Source organism: Panthera tigris, chromosome B3, assembly GCF_018350195.1.
Source record: "Panthera tigris isolate Pti1 chromosome B3, P.tigris_Pti1_mat1.1, whole genome shotgun sequence".
In the NCBI taxonomy this organism is placed as follows: Eukaryota; Metazoa; Chordata; class Mammalia; order Carnivora; family Felidae; genus Panthera; species Panthera tigris.
Genome location: NC_056665.1, coordinates 121,861,354 through 121,883,255, shown reverse-complemented (window position 1 = coordinate 121,883,255; position 21,902 = coordinate 121,861,354). Strand labels below are relative to the sequence as shown.

Genomic DNA, 21,902 nt, shown 5'->3' with positions numbered 1-21,902 from the left:
CTGCTGGGCTCTAGTCAGCATCTGAACCACCTGAAGTTTACTAAAACGCAGATTCTTGCAACCCTTTCCACTCCAGATTCTGGAATAAATCTGGGGTGGAGCAGGAATCTGTATTGTAAAATAAGCTCCCCCTGGTGATTCTGAAATAGATGGGTGAAGTCTTAGCTCCCCAGCAAGCCAGGAATCACTGCTGTGTAAAATATTCAAGCGGGGCGTACCCTTCAAGCCCAGCTAATCCAATGCCTTCCGCAAGAAAATTGAGGCCCAGAGAGGGGAAGTGATTTGTCCAAGGTCACACAGCAAGCCACTGGCAGAGCTAGAGCTTGGACTTAGGTCTTCTGCCTCCGAACCTGGTGTTTCTCTACCTGAGTCTATCGGATACTGGCTACTAAGACTGGTCTTCAGGTTGTCACATGCTAGGCTCAGCTAGGTTGGGATGCTGCAGGGTGAGGGGCCTCTCCAAAGTGGAGTGGGGCTGACCCGGTAAGCGGTTGGGGGTCTGGAGTCATCCCCATCCACCTGCAAAGCGATTCCTTCTACAGCCACTTCCTGAGCCCCAACTTCAAGCTGAGGAACCTGCCTGTGGCAGCCGAGACACCACTAAACACCCTAGTGCCCAGGATATGGAGTGAGATGTTTGCCCCGTATCACTTCTGTCTGTCCCTTGTACTTCCCTGTCCGAGGAACACTCCTAGCCAGGCTGTCCTATGGAGGGCTTCACTCCAGGACCGGCCCACGGAGCCCCACAGTCCTCAGGAGACTTCAGAACCTCAGAAGTCCGTTAGAAGAGGCTTCAGGAATGTGGAGTCTTCAAACCACATGCACTACAAACACACACACACCTTCACCCCCACTAGTGTTCCATGCGGCCTGTGGCTCTGATGCTGCTTGGTAAGAGACACAACAGATTATTTTCTGTAAAGTAGGGCCTGTCCCCAGTCTTCTCCCAATATCACCGATGGTCAGTGACAGCACAGTAGAGCACATGGGCCACCACCCACTGCCCAGCCTGAGTTCTCTGGAGACGTATTTAATGACATCATCTCAGAATACCAAAGAGACTCCCAGATCATGCAGACCCCAGACGCCAGGGGCAGGGGACTGAGGAATTAAGTAAATAAGACAGTGTGGTACTATTGCAAGGATGGACCAATAGACCAATGGAAGAGAACACAGCTTCCAGAAAAGACCCACAGGTGACTGACGACAAAAGACTACACTGTGTGATTCCGTGTATATGAACTTCAGCGGTGAGTGGAAGTGACCTCTGCTGACAGAGTCAGAAAGGCAATTCTGGTGAGGGTAAGGGAGCCTGCCAGAGGGCTAGAAACAATTTGCATCTTTATCTGGCTGGAGATTACATGGGAAATCCATGTGGAAACGATGGAAGTGTGCCATCCAGATCTGGGAGCTTCCCTCTCTGGGTCTCCCGATTCCACACCTGCAAATACAGACACACTAAGCCGTCTCTCCTAAGTTTACAATGTAGAAAGGGCCTGGCACAGGGATGGTAAACGCTAATGGTATAAGGAGGTAAAGGAAGAAAGGACAGCGCCCCATGATGGTAATAATCAACTACCAACTTGGAGCATCAACCAGACATCAGGCGTGATGCTCAGCCCTGCTCACGCACTGCTTATCTCCTCCTCATCTCTCTAAAAATGGAAGAATGTTTACATGAAATGGAAAAAACCGTGCCTGACGTGAGTTAAAGGGAGAAGGGTTGCATTCAGATAGTGCCGGTGTGGTGGACAGAGCTTCTCAGTCAGTTCTGCACCTCCTTCTCCAAGGAGTTACTGATGCGGCCGTCACCCGGCTGGCCCTGGTTCCACCGCAGCCCCAGGCCAATCCCCGAGAGGGGGAGGGAGAAGGTGGAGGAGCAAAGACTTTGATGTCCAACAGAACTATGTTCAAACAGCTGGGCTCTGTCCCCACTAGCTGTGTGAGGTTGGACAAGTCATTTGACCTCTCTGAGCTTTAGCTCTCTCATCCATAAATGGGGTTATGGTCTCTCATCTCACCCTTGACAAGACAGCTGTAAGGAGTAGAGACGATGTGTGTCACGTGCCTGGCACATCTTAGTTGCTTATAATTATTATTACTGCTGTTGTTTTCCCCAAATCACTCTGATATCAGCCTGCCCCACTCTGCATGTCCACAGAGAACAAAACACCAACGCTCTACCCCAGCCCTGCCTCACAGAGGCTAACCCAGGGCATGAGGCCGGCTTATTTGTTCTCCACTAATTCAGAGGACGTCCACTGAGCGTCTGCTCTGCACAGAACACTGGCCTTATCTGCAAGGCCATTTAAAGAGGGGTAGAGGCAGGGGCAGATGAGCCCAGGCTCTCAGAGGGCATCACCCTGCCCAGCTCCTGCAGGCCACCTCCAGCCCAGCTGCCTGTCCTCCCAGGACAGCACTCAGCCACGAGAGCAAGAACTATAGCAGAGCACATCTTTGTTTGCAGTTGTCTTTGAAAATCAAAGCTGCCTCTGATAAAACACCATTACAGCCCTGAACTCACTGTATCCAAAGAGATTAATGGATTTGGGGGTGCTGCTGCAATGAAAATCCCACTGCAGCTGGCAGTAAGTAAATGCCAGCAACCTGGTGGGGGAAGGGAAGGCATGGGCCTCTGGCATCTTTCCTGATCAGCAGGCAGAGACCCTGTTCCCTTTAAAGCTATTCAGGAAAAGCCAGAAGCGATCTCCCTCCCCTCCCCACTAGAGCCAAAGACTTTGTACTAGAGGGTCCTGGTGGGCAGAGGATCCCTGGCTAGACACAGGACCCACCCCACCCCAACCAATAGTGGAAGAGATGGGCAAGCAGGTCTCCTCCCTCCTTCCTGTGCGGGAGCTTGACCCAAATACCCTCCCCAGGCCCACCTTAGAAGGCAACAGTGACAGAAGCAGTCAGAAGACCCAAGCTGTGCTACTGGCCAAGCGACCTAGGGAAAGACACCTGCCCTTCCTCTGAGTTCCCTGCCATCTGTAAAGTGGAGAGCTCAATTAAAACAGTCCTTTTCTTATCTTTTCCCAGCCCCCAAAGGGAGATCTCTTCCAGAAAAGCCCCTCCTTTTATGAACTAAAAAACAGTGGAGTCAGAGGGACTTGGGTCTCAATCCTAGCTCTACTAGCTGTGTGACCTTGGGAAAGTTACCTCCCCTCTCTGAATCTCTGATTCCTCATCTGCAAAATGAAGACATTAAGACCTTCCTCCCAAGTTTATAACAGAGAAAAGGGCCCGGCACAGGGAGTTAGGCATTCAATAAACATTAATGGCAAAAGGAAATAAAGGAGGAAGGAAGAAAGGAAGAAGGAGAAAAGGAAGAAGGAGGAAAGGGCAGAGCCCAAAGGTAAGAATGAAAACAACAATAAGGGTGCCTGGGTGGCTCAGTGGTTAAGCGTCCAACTTCAGCTCAGGTCATGATCTCATGGCTCGTAAGTTCGAATCCTGCATCGGGTTCTGTGCTGACAACTCAGAGCCTGGAGCCTGCTTCAGATTCTGTGTCTCCCTTTCTCTCTGCCCCTCCCCTGCATGCACTCTGTCTCTCTGTCTCTGTCTCTGTCTCTCTGAAAAATAAACATTAAAAAATTTTTTTAATAAAAAAATTTTAAATAAAAAATTTTTTAAAAAGAATGAAAACAACAATCTTGCTTCCAAATCAGAGCACTAAGTACATGCTAGGCACCATGCTAAGCACTCGTGTGGTCCTCATAACCTTCGTAGAAGGAGGTACTGTCACTGCCCCCATTGACAGAGGCCACACAGACACCCGGAGGCCTGGGCTCCCAAACCACACACTCTCCTACCATTCTACTGGCTCATGTGCTGAGCCAGGGCGTGGCTTCCTCCTCTGGGCCATCCCACCACTGGGACCACAGGCTCATCTTCATATGTTGCCTGGAGTAGGGAAAGGAAGAGCATTCACCTCTCTCCATTCCCTCCTCTCACCTACCCAGAGTGCTAGATCACGTCATTACGATCCTTAACACCCTTTGTGACTCCCCAGGACCTCCGGGGTCCTGCCGGAGGTCTTCACTACCTGCGCCCACCCTATTCCTCCACTATTTCTCCCTGGAAACCCTGCCAAACTTCACCATTCCCTTCCCCTTCCTTGCAGTGCCATCGCTGCCCCCCCCCCCCAACTCCTCTACCCCGCAGATCCCTACTCATCCTGTTGGGGAAGCCCACACACAGCAGAGGCCAGCACTTCCTCCTTGCCGCTCTCTGGGATCTCGCCCACACCCCTCCTGCTGCTGCAGGGTGGCGGCAAGGATTTAGCTGTGCACCCGACTGCAACACTAGGTGGGGAGCTCCTTAAAGAAGGCAAATATGTGTGGTCCCCTCTGAACCCACATACCCAGCTCATAGGAGGGACTACAAAAATGATGGGCGCTGTTGAAAAAGTACAATTCCACCCGTACCTGTAAGACCCTATGGCAATCAAGAAGAGGAAAATGGGGTACAGTCCCCACCCCACTGGCCAGCTTTCTTTCCCTGAGATCAACAGGGCACGAGGTGGGAGACAGAAGCCTCACTTTTCTCATAGCTCTTTGAAGTAGAAGCAGTTGGCTCCTGCTGTCCCCTGCTGGCCTGATCCCTTGAGGCCTGGGAGTGGCAGGGAAAGGGGACGGCGGATGTGGGAAGAAGCTGTGCCCACGCCCCACAGGGGCAGAAGAAGTAAGTCCCACAGATTTCACATCACTGTTCTCTGGGGCCGCTCAGCTCCGTGGGGTGCAGATGGCCCAAGAAGACACATGGTAATCACTTGTCCAGGCAGGGGCTACCACCGGGGCCTCAGCATGTGCCTGCACCCCACTGTGTGCTCCCAACCCCCACCTTAGGAGACAAGGCAGAGGACTGGACTGGACGCCCTGGAAGGGTGCTTGGTGCTCAGCGACATTGTAATTCTTCGGTCAACAGGTCCATTTCAAGGCAGTGAGACCTCACCGGGACATACCTACCCTCGGTGGGCAGCCCCGACAAAGCCCGTGTCCCTCGCACCACAGCCATGAGAGCTCAACCTCACCTCGTTGACATCAATCTTGTTCTTCTCCATGTAGTCTCTGTCATTGACCTGGCCGCCATCCACAAACTCCATCAGAAGGACCCGCTTGGTGGACAGCTCCCAGTAAATGCGGGGGACCTGAAATGGGAAAGAGCAGGTCAGAAGGGCTGGCGGGCCAGAAGCTAGGGGCCAGGACCACAGAAAGGTACAGTGAGCCAGGCAAGGACAGATGCTCCTGCCAGGAACAGGAGACGAAGCCTGAGTGGGACCTGAGCAGTAACAGGTGGGGAAAGCGAGGGTCGGGCCAAGACAGGAGGGCAGGCCAGGCTGCCTCCTCTGCCAGCAAGGCCTCTGGTCCTTCCATTAGAGACCCCCTCCTGCTTGGGGACCATAGAACAGCTTCCCCACCCTCCTCAGTGCCTCCAGACACAATTAAGAGCCAAAAGTAAAATTGAGACTTAGGGGAAAAGGTGTGGAACCCCCCATACCTGAGCCAGAGTTGGCATTAAAAGCTATTTCCCTCTCTCACTAGGCCAATTGCAAGCTCCTTACATGAATCTCATCCCTTTGCCTCAGCTTCTACACCTGTGCAATGGATATATTATATGTATATGTTTATGAATGAGTTAACCAAAGAACACATTTTTTTACTGGATGATAAATTTTTCAGTAAGGAAGTCCTGAGTTTTCTCAGGCCTGTTCCTACAGGTCTTCTGTGGCAGACAATGCTGGATCCTAACCCAGTACCTATTCCCAATCCTCCTCTTCCCCAGAGATAGGAAAAATGAAATATTTTCCCTGCTTGCTTTGCAATCAGTATGGCCACAGGACACCGTTCTGGCTTATGAGTGGAGGTCTGCTAGAAGCTCTGGGAAGGTTTTTATTTTCTTCATAAAAAGGGATGTTTGTAAATGGTGCAGCTCTTCTTACCTTTCTGTCCTACTTTGAAAGTGAATGTGATACCTGGAGCTGCAGCAGCTATCTTGCAACCATGAGGAAAAGTCCAAGAAAATCAGAGATGCCTGCCCTGACACGGTCAAACCACTAACAATATCAGCAGGCAACTGCTGTAAGCCTTCTTGCCATGTGAGGAAAATAAATCTTTTTTGTTTGTTTACGATACTCTAAATTGGGCTATTGGTTACCTGTAGACAAATGCATTCCTAATTGATATGCTCTCCAACTCCCTTGGACTCTAAGAACACCCAATAGCCAAAAAAAAGAACAGATTTCACCAGGATTAGGCAGGAGGTCAGACCGCACCAATGGCTGCTGGGCTGCCATATGAGTGAGTGACAGCCAAGAGTGCCACCAATGCCAGGACGAAGGAATTACTGGGATATTTAGCATGTCACGTTTCCCCAACAACTTGATGGGCTCGTTTCCACATACAAATAAAGAAACTAGGGCAGTTAATTCAAGGGTTCTGGGGAATAAGGACTTCCCTCATCTCGACCCCCAAAACTCATCTGGCAGCAAGACCCCAGTGCTCAAGTCAAGAAACCTGTTTCCCTTCCTACTTCTGCTAACTCTGCCATGTCTTAGTCCAGCCACTTAACCTCCAATGCCTCAGTTTTCCTCCTTACAAAGGACTGTTCCTGCCCCATTGCAAGGAGCTCTGAGGATAACGGGGGGCTGCGCATACCAGTAAAACACCCTGAGCTTCCTGGAACGAGGGTCCCAACTGAAGTCAAGGTGTCATTTGGGTTTGCTACTTTCCTACAGTTTGGGCCATTTGAAAATCTGGGCTAGAGAAATCTGTGATTCTCTAGGACTGTGAACTGAAATTTCAGTCCTGCTTGGCACTTCTCAAAAGCTACCTTTAAAAATATGAGTGCAAGTTTGCTGTCCTTGACCATGGCTTCCAAAGGGAAGGGACACATTTTGGGGTTAAGTTCTTCCCCAGGTTTGTTTGGAAACCTAAGCTTGGCAGTGGACACCAGGGGCTCCAGGGACATGAGGTCGAACCCCCATCTGGGTCTGCCTGGGGCAACATGGAAAACAGCTTGAAAGAGCCACAGATGGAAGAGAAAAACCCAAAGACTGGAGACTCTGGCCTTGTTAATAAGGGCAGTGGGAGGCTGCACTCCCTGCGCCTCCACCTTTCTCCCCGGTCTCCCCCCAGATGCAACCATCCCTGTCTGACAACACGATGGCCCTCTGCGGCACCTGCTTAGATCTCAGATGACAGAATACCAAACCGGGAGGTAGAGAGTTTTGCCATGAGAGTTCAGGGAGGATGGCAACTGCCCCCTGATGGTGACACCACAGAAAGGACTTCAAAAGGCAGATCTGCTCCCTGCACAGTTAGGAGAAACTTGGCTGGACAGTGGGATGTAAGGTAGACAACTTGCTCCTAAGTTACCCTGTGGGCAAGAGGGTTTGAAGTGTAAGGTGAAATTCCCTTCACCCCAAAACCAGTGTTTCATCCCCATGCCTTACTCTTCTCCTCCCATCACAGTAGGGAAAGATGAAAGAGAATCATTTTAAAGAGGCAATGAGAAGAACCCACCACCTCCTCCAAACAAAACTGAACCTAGGGAGGTTCATGGCCAGCGAGGCCCAAGGGTCACACCCTGGCCATCAGGACTCTAGATCCAAAATCTATCTCCTTAATAAAGATCATAGGCCCCACTCCCGTGGGCTCCACATACCCCCATGCTGGGGCCAGTCCTGATCCAAAGAAGGAAGGCACAGATTATGGAAAATTCCAGCTCAAGACCTTGGGCCTCAACCTCATAATCTGGCCCTGACCTCATGCTTCTATTTTGTTCCTGCGCTTTGGTGAACACAACTGTGAAGCAGGCCCCAATTTGTCTGGGCCAGTGTCCATCACCTGAGGGAGCCCAGGGAAGCAGAGCACAGACCTGGAGTCAGATCGTCAGGCTGGAGCCCTGGTTCTGCCACCTCCAAGCTATGTGACTGCAGGTACATTGCATGACCTCTCCAAGTGCCAGCTTCCTACCTGAAAAAAGGCGATGACATTGAAGCAACATCCCCAACTTCCCACTAGCATGTGTGGAGTCCTGGCACTCAACACAGCAGCACACACTTAGCACCTGCTAGACAAGCATCAGCTGCCATATGACAGGCGTGTAGAGTATCACAGGTGGTTCTGATACACAACCAGGGCTAAGAGCTAATACTACAGACAGTTCAGCACAATAAATTATTGTGCCCCATGAATTATCATGAAGGCAGAATAGCACAGTGATTTAACATGCAGGCCCTGGGGCCAGGTTGCCTCCATCCAGAACCTGCCTCTGCCCCTTACAGGAAGCTGTGTAACCTCAGGCAAATGGTTTCATCTCTCTGGGCCTTAATCTCCACACCATTGACATGGGGCTAATCATGGCATTTTCCTCGTATGGCTAGATAAGGATTAAAGAGCAAATACGAGGCACCTGGGTGGCTCAGTAGGTTAAGCTCTGACTTCAGTTCAGGTTACAGTCTCATGGTTCGTGAGTTCAAGCCCCACATCGGGCTCTGTGCTGACAGCAGCCTGAAGCCAGCTTCAGATTCTGGGCCTCCCTCTTCTCTCTGCCCCTCCCTGTCCCTCTCTCTCTCTCAAAATAAACAAACATTAAAAAGTAAATAGGGGCACCTGGGTGACTCAGTCGGTTGAGCATCTGACTTCAGCTCAGGTCATGATCTCACGGTTCATGAGTTCAAGCCCCACGTCAGGCTCTGTGCTGACAGCTCAGAGCCTGGAGCCTGCTTCGGATTCTGTGTCTCCCTCTTTCTCTCTGCCGCTCCCCCACTCGTGTTCTGTATCTCTCTCAAAAATAAACATTTTTTAAAAAGTAAATATACACAAAGCACTTTTAAAAAGGTGTCTAACATTGCATAGACATGTGAAAATTATTAACTCACACTAATTATCATACATCAGTGGTTCTTAATCTTTATTTGTAGGAAATTATTCTCCAAAAGCATACACATCCCTCAAGATCTGCCCACAACTTCTGGAGAGTCGCAGGATCCTAACCTTGCACTAAGGAACCCTGGAGTGGCCCTGCTCTGGAGACGACCACTTTACCTACCCTGCCTTGACATGTGCAGGTGCACTCTCATGTCTTCCGGCCTCAAACCCCATGACTATAAGGCTTCTCCCTCCAACCTTGTCCCCAGCTGTCCCCTGGGTTAGTCACAAACCTCTCCGCATGCTCTGTCCCCTCCCCATAACACACACACACTCTGACTACAAATCCACAAATGCCCTGGTCTTGACCGTTCAGCCTGGCTGCCCTCTCGCCCTCTCCCAGTCTCCCTGACACCACATTTGCATTCAGAGCTCGTCTGAGGCTCCGAGATTTATGGCGTGGGGCTGAGGTTATTAAACCCCACTGGAAGATGCCTCACACACTGAGAGGTAAACTCTTCACTGAGGCTTAATTACGCACAGATGTTGTGATGGGGTGCCAGTGTGCAAAAGCAATCTATCTCCAGTTTTAAGAGCTGAACTGGGTTCACAGTGCAAAATTCGCTTCCCACTTGTTATGTGTTTAAGCAAAATTAATTACTCAGGAGCCCTAGTAGCACCATTGTCTTAGGAACAGTGTGTGGGTTTTAGAAGCAGCAGGTTGAATCGTTACATTAATTATTTACCCATTTGGCATCCTCATTTCAAAAATTTGTGTTATTATTATTATTACATGTCTTGGTCTGGCAGGCGCTAGTTGGCCTCAGCCAGAGGACGATCTGCTGTTTCCATGGGAACGGTGAAGGAGATGGTTCTGTTTGTCAGGTTCATAGTTCTGGTGCTGAGGAGCACCCCTGCCGGGTAAGAGGCAACAGAATGTCCTCAGGAGAGCACCAGAGATGAAATCAGAAAATCTGGGTTGTAGCCCTAGCCCCTCTACTCTAAGACTGCCATCTGTAAAAGGGGATGATGGCTGCTGGCAGGATTCAATGTCATGGTACCTGCAAAGTGTTCAGGGCAGCAGAAGAAACATTTAGTAAGGACTGCCTATCCCTGTGTACAATCAACACTTCTTGGAACCCCGCTCTGAGCTCCTTTATCCCGAGTAGAATTAAGTACTTGCTCTTGGGCATCCACAGAAACACAGCAAAGTCTCTGCCACAGTATGTACCTATGTGCATGGCACAGACCTGCACTGTGGCAACAGTGTGTTTGTCCCCGCTAGATGGGAAGTTTGCTCAGGTAGAAGCCAAACCCTCTCCTACTCATCCAGGGACCCCTAGCTCCTAGCAGAGCAACAAGCTCAGGAAATGTGAGATAAAGGAAGGAAGGAACGGGATATGCAAGTAGAAGCAAACATAGTTTAGACTCCACAGCACTATGCTAATTAGTCTCACTCCTTGTCTAAGAGAGCCAGGTTTTTATTTTATTGGTGGCTTGAACTTCAAGGCTGGGGCAGGATTACCAGATCTAGTCTGCACATCTGGATTTACAGGCACAAGAGGGTCTGTACACGCAGGTTTACAAGGAAAAACCAGTCAAGCGTCCAGCATGCATTTAGACAGACCTGGCTCTCAACTCACTCAGAGTCAAACTTTGCCAATGGCTACATCTTTCACCAAAATCAGTGTCAAGACACTACATTGACCCACAGTTGCAGCTTTCCCTCCCATGAGCTGAGCTTCAGGATTCTCAGGTGGCTAGTAGAAACACACCCTCAGTCTCCCCATCTCTGTTAATTAATCTGGATAGAAGTATAAACACTACCTCCATTTCTTCGGATGTCTTCAGAAGCCACGAATGCTTTAGTCCAGAGCAAAAGACCTTCCCATTCAATGCACTGAAACACCCTCCTCCCCAAAAGAGCATTGCTTGACTGTTTGCTCTGGAACAAGCACCTGGAGCTCCTAAAGGCTCTGTGACCTCCCTTCCCATCTGCTCCACGCTTCCTGAGTGAAGAGAGAAGGGCCTGATTTCTTCAAAGAGTTGAAAGCCAAGCTCTCTATACAGACTACCAGAGGGGCCCGGCCCCTGCACCATGAAGAGGAGCCCCTGGGTAAACGGGTCCACACCCCGCCACAGACCTAACGCGTTCTGAGAACAGTGGCGGTGACGTGCATCTCTCTCATCCCAACCCCCATGGAGCCCGTGGGGACCATCAGGCCAGTCCTCAAAGGCCAGCGCCAGTGGCAACCTCCTCGGCAGAGCCTTCCCTACCCTACCCTACTCCCTACCACAGGAGTCCCCTCTCCTAAATCTCTAGAACACTTACCAGTGGACCTCGTACAGAGCTGCTACTTCGTATCACTCGATATCATTTCCCTCAGGAGGAGTCTTCCGTCACCATATAGGCAGTTCTACAGTAGTTGAAAACACAAACTTTTTCCAACGTGACTGATCTACCAGGGGTCAGTTTGATCCTAATCCAAATTTTGCACTTGCTTCTATGGGCTGTCATCCACAGGAAGCACTGTACGACCTCAGGAAACTGCTTCAGCTGAACTGCACGACATGGGCACACACAACACACACAGACGCACACCTAAATGTCGCCACGTGCATACACCCGCCATCATCACTTTCCATCCGGTTTCAGACGACCCTCCGTCCACACCTCAGAACAACACTCCAACAACTCCTCTGATGCCCAGTTTCACAAGCAGACGTCAAGGTAGAGGCCCTTGTTCTGCTGCCTTACGTACTTCTCAGCCATTTAATGTGTGCAAAAACTACACTACTGCTTTCACTAGGCTCCTACCTTCTTTTATTTTCTGGGTCACCGGTGACATTTCTTAAAATGTGCATTTTCTCTTTTGCGAATTGTCTCTTTTTGTTATTTTTTTTTACTGACGTGTAATTAACATACAACGTTCTATTAGTTTCAGGTGGGTGATTCAACAATTCTATACATTACTCAGTGCTCATCACAATAAGTGTACTCTTAATCCCATTTATCAATTTCACCCATCCCCCCACCCGCATCCCCCCTTTGGCAACCACCAGCTTTTTCTCTGTATTTCAGCCTGTTTTGTCTTCTTTTGTTTATTTGTTTTGTTTCTTAAATTCCACATGAGTGAAATCATATGCTGTTTGTCTTTCTCTGACTTATTTCACTTAGCACTACATACTCTAGTCCATCCAAGTTGATGCAAATGGAAAGATCTCGTTCTTTTTTGTGGCTGAATAATATTCCATTATATATATTGGGATATGTATAATATATAATATATACTGAAATATATGTAATATATATACTAGAATATATATATATAATATATAATGGCATATATATTATATATTTCAGTATATAATATATATATTATGTGTTATATATATTATATATATACATAATATATATTGTGGAATGTATATAATATATATAATGGATTATATATATTATATATAATGGTATATATAATAGTATACATTATATAATATCATTATATATAATAGTATATATATATTCCATTATATATAATATATATATTATATATACATAATATATATTGTGGAATGTATATAATATATATAATGGTATATATATAATAGTATTATACATTATATAATATCATTATATATAATAGTATATATATTCCATTATATATAACATATATATTATATATACATAATATATATTGTGGAATGTATATAACATATACAATGGAATATTATAGATGTGTGTGTGTATATATATCATTTGGTAATATTATATACTGACTATATATATATGTAAGTACCGTACATATACATGTATCACATCTTTATCCATTCATCTGTGGATGGACATTTGGCCTGCTTCCACATCTTCGCTTCTGTAAATAATGCTGCAATAAACACATTTCAAACTTAGTGGGCTTTTTCTTTGGGTAAATAGCCAGTAGTGGAATTACTAGATCATATGTTAGTTCTGTTTTTAGTTTTTTGAGGAACTTCCAAAAGTGTTTGCCACAGTGGCTGCACCAATTTACATTCCCACTAAATGTGCACGAGGGTTCCTTTTTCTCCACATCTTCACCAACACTTGTTATTTCTTGTCTTTTTGACTCTAGCCATTCTGACTGGTACATGGTGATACCTCAGTGTGGCTTTGGTTTGCATTTCCCTGATGACGAGTGATGCTGAATTCCTTTTCATGTGGCTGTTGGCACTGTGGTAAGCCTAGCCCTATTTTCCCCCCAAGAAGCCCTGTGGTTTCTGTTGTGTGATTTTTGCATCCTGTGGAGATTTCTAGGAAAACATAAGTTGTATTATAACAGAACTGACTATATTAAGCGAGGTAATATACATATAATGGTAGGAACAGCGCCAGAGCTCAGCTGCGTTAGCTACCATCAGCAGCAGCAGCAGCAGCAGCCCATGCTTCACGGAGGCAGAGACCCAGCTTACAGGCCCTTGGGTAGCACTCAATGTCTCAGAATTGCCAATCATTCAATAAACATCTGTTTGACTGACAGGCCAACGATCACATTTGGCATTTCTTTGTAATGCTACCTTCAAGAGCTTTAAGGAGCAACGCTAGGGACAAATCATCCATCCTCGGAAAGAAGACTCAGGAAGGGGGCATCCCCACTCATGTCCTGCAGGGGGAGTGTTCAGGGCAGGGACAGGCCTTCCCTGTGCTCTCTCACCAGACCACCTTGCCTCCACTGCCCTGCCCCTCCCACCTTTAAGAAGTCAATGTGCTTGAGCATTTGGGCCACTCTCTCAGCATTCCTCCCTTCGTTGAGGAAATCCAGCTCCAAAGGCAGGTTCTTCTTGGCCTCGTCCACCAGCCACATGAATTCAAACTCTGGAAACAGCTGCTTCACAGCCAGGACGAGCACCTGAAATGCACCAAACACCCCGTCAGTCAGCCCACGGCACCCACCACAGAAGCTCGGGTCCCTGCCCTCCCGCCTGGGTCCAGGCAGAAACAGCTCCCCAGGCCTCCTCTGAAGTAAGGCCTCCCTGCTCCCCAGGGGCCCATCTCTGTAGTTCAAATCCAAGAGGATAAAAGCCCAACAGCTGCCAGCAGCCACGACTCCCATGTGCCAAGCCCTCCCCGCATGCCCAGTGCTGGGCTGAGCGCTTAGACCGTGACTCCATTTGGTCTTCACAACTCTGGGCGTCAACCATATGCACTTATCCCCATTTTATAAACAAACAAGTCAAGGCTCTGAGAGTTTATAGGACTGTCCCAAATTCGCCCAGCAAGGAGGCACCGAGTCAGGACTCCACTTGAGTTGACCTCGCCCCCAAACCCTTGCTCTTCCTCACTTACTGAACTGCTGCCTTCAGCCTTTGCTGCTCCCAGACTTGTCCCTCATGGTCCTGTTTACAAAGGGCAGGGAGGGTGCTGCAACTGTGTGGCATTTTGTTATTTCTTAAGCTGAGCAGTGAATACACGAGCATTTATAATGTGATTTTTTTTATACTTTTCCCTTGTCTAGAATATTTCTTGATAAAAAGTACACTGCAATAAGAAAACAAGGCTGGACAAGACAAGAGGAGTAAGAGACAAGGGAAGTGACTACTAGGACAAAAAGCTCAGGTTTCTGGCAATTTGGCCACCTTTGGATTCTTGAGTGAGAACACGATGAAGAGTGGGATTTTAGTGGACTTACAGGGCATTTATCAGTTTAGTAATATGAAATTAAACAACCCTGGCAGAGAACAGGAGCCCAGTGATATCTGTAGAGTATGCCATGTCCCCTCCATGGTCTGGGACTCAGTTCTGAGGCTGCTGCACACTGGGGCTCTAGATTTAAGATGATCTAGAAAGTTCATGGATGATGGCTCTGCAGTAGGTGACGAGGGGGAGGCCAGGAACATGGGAGATGTTTCAGTATTCCCCAAGAGAAACACAGAAAGCAACTCTCCTGTTCTACTATAAGCCTTCCTGTCAGTGTTCAAAGTGATCAATCCTCCCAGAAATTCTTGACATGAATTATAGTCCAAGTTCTCTGAGAATACCCATCTCTACCCCATGGTTACACCAAACAGCAATGAGCAAGAATTAGAAAACCATGGGCCCATTGGTACCAAGAGACCTACCCCATCTTTTGTGGACTGAATGTCTGTATCCCCCTCCCAAAATTAATGTTGAAGTCCTAATCCCCAAGAGATGGTGTTTGGTGATGGAGCCTCAAGGAGGTAATTAGGTTTAGATGAGGTCATGAGGGCAGGGCCCCTATGATGGGATTAGTGCCTGATAAGAAGAGGAAGAGACAGAACGCTCTTCCACGTGGGGGCACAGAGAGAAAGTGGTTCTCTTCAAGCCAGAAAATCCTCACCAGGAACTAAATTAACCAGCACCTTGATCATAGACTTCCAACCTCCAGAACTATGAAAAATAAATGTTATTTAAGTCACCTAGTCTATAGTATTTTCTTATAGCAGCCTGAACAGACTAACACACCATCCCATCTATCCATAAGGACTCACTGAGCCCCAGCTATGAAGCTTGTCATATGCTTCCTTTTGTCCTGGTCTGTATCATGCCCAGCACGGCTATAGGTACACACAATACAAAAGAAAGAGATCTAAAGCAGGGCCATTAACTACAAGGCATTTACGGCTTTGTTTTTAAACCCTATGTCCCAGACGATGTACCAGATGCCATTCTAAAGGAATCACCACTCAGAGTTATTACACTCAATTCCTATCAAAACCCTTTTTAATTACATTCTGCTGCAGTCTAATTTCTTTTAAGTCTTGTCTAGTCTTTCATGAGCTAGACCTGTGACCTTATGATAATTGATTTAGTTTATGTTTTGTTTCTGTTTGAGTCACACAGAGCTAGGAAGGAGAGGTGGCAAGAGTGAAGCCCATACTGCATGTGTCAGAGCCCAGCACAGGGAGCAGCAGTCCCCGGGGCACCGCCTCTCATCGCCATGCCCTCAGACAGCCCTCAGCTGCCACCAATGGGGAGGCAGAGCTGGTGCACAGGAAACAGAAGCACTTGTCCAGTCCACACCTGTCAGCTGAAGCACCTGAATTCCACTCTCTGGGCTCCAAGTTCAGGGAGAAACCTCTTGGACATTTTGCTCCAGCCTAAGTTCCAGAAGTTCTCACCCAGGAGGGCCAAGGAAAGGAACCACAATGGGACTCAGTCATTTGTTTGATCAGTATTTACTGATTACCTCCCAGGCAGTTACCCTGGGCCAGACATGGGCATACACAGGGAGCTACATGTACCCTAGTGGGGTCTCTACCTGGGGATGAAGCTTCTGGCCAAACCATAAATCCTCATCATTTATTGTATGGTCACTGTTATTTGTGACATTTTAAACCATCATTAATATCCAAACAGCATTGAAAGGCATTTTAAAGATTTTTCTGTTACTAATCATTATATAATTAGGCATTACTAGTACAATTGGCTATAAATACCTAATGTCATTAATCATAAAAGCAAAGACTTTATTGATTGATATTAATTGCTAATAGCTAATCAGTAAACCAATTTGTAACCCAAAAAACTTTACAGTACTCATAAAGCTGGTTTCTAAAGCATTGCATGCATAGTGGGTGAGTCACTCCCTTGGTTAACATAAAACAAGAGAGTCTATTTGAATGGAAGTTAGTGGCTCACAGCTTGATAAAAGGATACCATCCCCTTTAGAGTAAGTTTAACAACTTGAAAATGTGATGCTGGCTATGAAGCCCAGAAGATGTACATACTCACAGAATTTTGTACATAATCGAGGGGAGTTACCAACCCCTTGAACTTCAAGGGGGTGGGGAGATGGGTCAGTCATCTGGTCCAAATCTAAAATGGCTTGGGTTGCTGCCATTTTAGACTTTTCATGGCTGAGGAGAATAAAACAAAACAGTTTCACCTTCTGTTTTCATTCAATTTCTTTCCTAAGAGCCTGCCCTAAGTAGATTGGTTGAAGTTTTCCCTTTTTGACAACAGCTGCAGCCAACTAAAATAAAACAGGTGTTGTTATCAATTTGGCTTTTTTGAGTTTTCTCCCAAGATGTATCTTCTCCATAAAATTCTTCCAAAAGCCAATGTCTCCACCAGTGCCTAGCATGTTCTCAATACTCAGCAGATGTTTATTGAATATTCACGTGAATGAGTGAATAAATGAATGAACAAATGAACATTTCAAAGGATTTGTCCTCTCCCCAGAGAATAATATGTTCACATATGCGTTATTCAAATACATCAAATTTTTCTATTTCTGAGGTTTTGGTGGGAAGAGGGATTACCTCTGAATTTTCGGTAAACACAATTTTGGAATGCCTGAGAATCTTCTACGTGATTTGAAGCCTTATGAATCAATCGAGGTATGTTCAACCATTAATATTTCCTTCAAGGTGGAATAATGAAATTATTTTCCTATAGGGTCATTGGCTCACAGGAAGAAAAATCAATTGTGAGCCACACAGAAATATAATGGAAAAACTGAAAGTCACATCAAAGTTTGAAAACTACCGATTGCCAGTTATAACAACAAAAAAATGGAAATTATCATTATTTAGTGACTACCCCATGCCAGGCACTGTGCTACGAGGCACTTTCTATACATGCTCTCATTTAATCCTCTTCTTGCCCATTTTACAGAGAAAGAAGGCAGTTCCAGGAGGTTAAAGAATTTCTCAAGGTCACATAGCTTGTAATTTCAAATGCAGGACTTGGACCCAGGCTTTTTTCACTCTTTTCTTTATGCAGGCCTGACTCATGCAATACAATACAGGACAATACAATAGGAAGCTTGAGATAAGGCATAAAAAGAACTGTTGTGAACTGTTAAAACCAACTGAAATAAGAACGACTATTATTAAGTTATTATATCTTATAAAAGGAATAACGCTTTATGGGAAAACAGCACACTAAATAGAACGCCTGCACGGATCTGAACTGGTAAAAAATGCATGTTCGACAAGGATCGAAAATCAATTCAGAGTGATGTAAATAGCTTGCCATTCACAGGGTTTATCTTTGTTCTGATAAGTTATTAAAGTGCACAGTTTTTAGAAAAGAGAATGATAGGGTGAAGAGAAGTTTCCATGGGATAGTCTATCTCTGGGCGTTTTTTAATGTATGTTATAGAAAATAAAATCAGCTATTGGGAGTCTGTGCCAACACAAACATTACCTAGCCACCCACTGTTCAATCAACACATTCAGAAAAGAAACAAGATGACAGACAGCATGCACTGAAAATGTTGTTCAAAAAAAGTCAAAAACATGACCGTCACGGGTCTTTATTTTTAGAGGCCCTTGGGATGGGCCAGAGGATATCAAACAGTGGATTCTGGTGCTCAGACCAGAGTCCCACCCCTGTGTGGCACAGCACCTTGGGGACAGGACTTAGACTCTTTAGAGAGTGACAGAGCACGAGAGTATTCATCATCAATTTCAGAAGCTTACAAGACAAGACAACAGGGAGTGATACGGGGTGCTGCTACTGGGACCTGGGTATTACGGTTTTACCACCAGCTCACACGTCCTCTGAGTCCTGCCGTGTCTCTAACAGTGAGAACGGCAGTGAGGTCCAGCCTGCTGAGCTCCCTGCTCCTGTGGGTGGCCAAGAGCTGCTGCAAAGCCAGCCGGCCAGCAGCCGAACAGACTCTGCCGTGTCAGTTCACCCCTGCCTGCTGAATCATTGTTCCAATCTCTGGGCCCAATGAGTCTGGCTCTGGACAGCCACTCAAATCAATAAGAGTCACTGGCCGTGCATCTAGAAGTAGAGGTGCCCCAACTATTAAAGGGACAATATCAGATGATAATGACAAAGCTGAAAAACACCCTTGGCTGTGCCTTTGTCTTTTGTGCAAAGTCACCAACACCATTAGGTTCATCAAACACCATTTACTGAGAGTCGGCTTCCACTTGGCTGCCACCATTCAACAGTCTACCCGAGAGACCGTCCCCTTCCCCAAGAAAAGTGCCAGGTTCGCAGGAGATACAAAACACTAAGGTCGCCTATGCTACTAGGTGCCAACCCAAAAGCCATTTCCCTCACCTTTCTGGCTAACAGAACCCCAATTTTGTGCATCTTTCATGTCCCCCAAGAAAGGCAGGTCTCAGTCGGAGAAGGTGAATCATGATCAAGTCTCTTACGTCTCTTGCCAAGATTGATTTAGACTTGGGCATGTGGCCTACTTCTGGCCAATGAGATATGAAGGAAATTCTATTGAGGGGCTCTTTTTTGATAAGGAATATGAAGGAAGAAACAGGCCCTCTTTGGCACGGGATGTTACCTACTTGTAATAGCAGGAACTGCTGCAGCTATTTTGGGACCATGAGGAGCACTACCTTAGAAGGACAAGCCAGGATGTGGAGATGGCAAAGCAGAAGACAAAAGGAACCTGGGTCCTTAAAAACCACAGTGAAAAGGGCTGCTGGTGGAGTGTGGGTGGGTGGATGGGCTAAATGGGTGATGGGCATTAAGGAGGGCACTTGTTGGGATGAGCAATGGGTATTATATGTAAGTGATGAATCACTGAATTCTATTCCTGAAATCATTATTACACTATATGTTAATTAACTTGGATTTAATTTAATTTTAATAACAATAATAATAAATTATTTAAAAAAAACAGTGCTGTGCTGGATCAGTCAACCTTGGAACAGTCAACACTATCTCTGGCTGTCTTGGAATGTGATATGATACAGGCTACTATCATTTACACCACTTTTAATTGGATTTTTCTGGTACTTGCAGCCAAAAGCATCTTAATTGATACAACTGGTAGTAGCCCCCCCACCTCCTCACTCTCAAAAACCTCACTCCCAAACCTGTCCTTATAGCAGACATTAATTTAGATTTACAAGTTCACTTCTTACACTGCACATATTCAAAGGTTAAGCCTATTAGTCACTCTCTCCTTACTATGAATTACTCTGGTCAGATTATCTTCATCTCAAGACCATGCTGTGAGGAATCATAGGGTTGGAGAGGAGAGAGGGACAATAGTGTGCAGCGAGAGGGAAGCATGAGGACACAAAATACCCGCAGTGGTCATAAAAGAAAGCACCAGAAGGCTACGTTTTTCCTCTCCCTTGTCTCCAAGTTTCTGGTGGCTAAGGTCACCTTAATGCCCCCTAGAAATCATTCTTCTCCTGCTAACACACGCGACAACCTTTCTGGGGTTTTCATTCCTAAATATAAAATGAAATGAGCTTTCCAGTTAGGCTCTTCTTAGTTTTACAGAGAAGGGTGAGGCCAGGTAGGACACTTTTCCACCAGAGACCAAGCCCAGTGAGAAGGCAGTGCCCCTGGTGCTGCTGTGAACACTGATGTTGGACAGAGGTCACCTCATCTCTGGCTTCTCTTCTAAAGGCGATGAGTATACATCTCTGATCAGCCTTGTGACCCCAGCCCCAGCACTGCCTCGGTCACTGTGCATGAGCCACTCTGTGTGTACTCTGGACACAGTTGTCAGGCTGTACTTCCCAAGAAAAGCATCTGATGCTTATCTCCAGGAGGAGGATGCCAAATCTTTATTGCCGCTGTTATTGCTATTGACCTGACAGCCACCGTTACTTAGAGAATGAGGCTCTGATTACAGAAATGCCAGCAGCGGTTCTCCTAAACCAAGTGGGTCCTGATGGCACCACTGGGGACAGGAGTGGCTCTGGGTCCCAGGACACCCAAGGATGCTCCGAGACCCCCAGTTTACTCCCAAGTATGGCTCTTCCGTATCCACTGACAGGTGCTCCAGAAAACTTGGGTTTCCAGATGGATGCCCAGTGCCACTCGGGAACCCTGCTCCCAAGCCCTGGTCAGCTCCCTTTTCCATCACACAAAGCAGCTATTCCAAACCTTCACCCCCACCCTGGGCCTCCGATGCCACCTCCTACCCCCTCATTCTCAGCAGATGGTCTTGCCTCCTACTGCAGCGAAAAAAATAGAGGCTATCAGGCTGGTACAACTCAGCTGCCCACTTTCCCTCCATCATCCCCCTCTGCCCCACACACTCATCTGTGTGCAGCCTCACCATCTTCCTCTAGTTCCAATCTAGGCTGATTGGGGCTAATGCTTCCACCCACGTCCTTAGAGCCGAACCCCGAGAGTCTCCCCCAGAATCAGATCTGTCAGTTACTTCTCTTTCCTAGATCTCCAGTCCCCCCACACTCCATGGCCACCCTCCCCATCAGCAACAGCCTGCTCCAGTCCCCGCCTCTAATCCTGTGCTTTGCTCTAAGCACAACATGGTCCTCCCCAGTGTCATGGCCACATCTGAGAAGAGTGTTCTACATCAACCATCTCCACTACCTGGGGCCTCAGTTTTCTCCCACCCCTTCACCCCATTCTCCTTGCTCCCTCCACAGGACTCCCAATAACCAAATCCGAAAGGCCCTTTCCAGAGCTTTACTAATTTTATCTCCAATTTGACAGCACTGAGTAATACTGGCAGACTGTATTTCCCCAAATGGCTGCAACAATATCTCCCACTCTGATGCTCTTCTAGAACCTGGTCGCGCAGAGGGGGCTTTTATGACTCTTGTTCTTAACAACAGAGTAAGGAAGAAGTAGTGCTAGGCTAGGTCATAAAAGTGTCCTGTGCTTTCAGCCTTATTCTCGTGGGACACTTGCTCTTTGAACCCAGCCACCATGCTGTGAGGAAACCCAAACAGCCACAGGAAGGCCTACTTAGAAGGACCCAAGGCCCTGCCCACAGCCCCCACTGAGCTGCCAGCCATGTGAGTGAGCCACGTGGAAGCAGATCATCAGCCAGGCCCCCTCACTGGCACTGCATGAAACACTGGTGAGTCTCTCTACCAACCCTACCCGACTGCAGATTCATGAGCAAAGCACACGACCATTGTTTTAAGCTGCTGTTTTCTAACTCTCTTCTTGAATGGTTTCCATTGCATGTAGCAGCACTGCTCAGTCCTGGTCCTCCTTCAATCTCTCTGGCCTTGCCCTCTCCATTCCTGCGGGGGCTTATCTTCCTGGGTATACACCCCCCATGACGGTGTTCCTCACAGCTCTTCCCTTGCCCTCTCCTCTTCTCTTTGCCTGACCTTCCT

The 21,902-nt window shown here is 47.1% G+C and overlaps 1 protein-coding gene across 4 annotated transcripts in view; it reads right to left on the bottom strand.

The window, feature by feature from the left end:
- ADCK1 (aarF domain containing kinase 1) overlaps positions 1 to 21,902 on the bottom strand; it is a 149,327-nt gene that overhangs the window by 18,238 nt on the left and 109,187 nt on the right. For all 4 annotated transcript variants that reach the window (XM_042990239.1, XM_007095005.2, XM_042990240.1 and 1 more), the window contains 2 exons: positions 13,598 to 13,756; positions 5,033 to 5,149 (listed from right to left, as the gene is read on the bottom strand). In XM_042990239.1, coding sequence (XP_042846173.1) covers positions 5,033 to 5,149; positions 13,598 to 13,756 — 276 coding nt within the window. The remainder of the gene's footprint in view (positions 1 to 5,032; positions 5,150 to 13,597; positions 13,757 to 21,902) is intronic.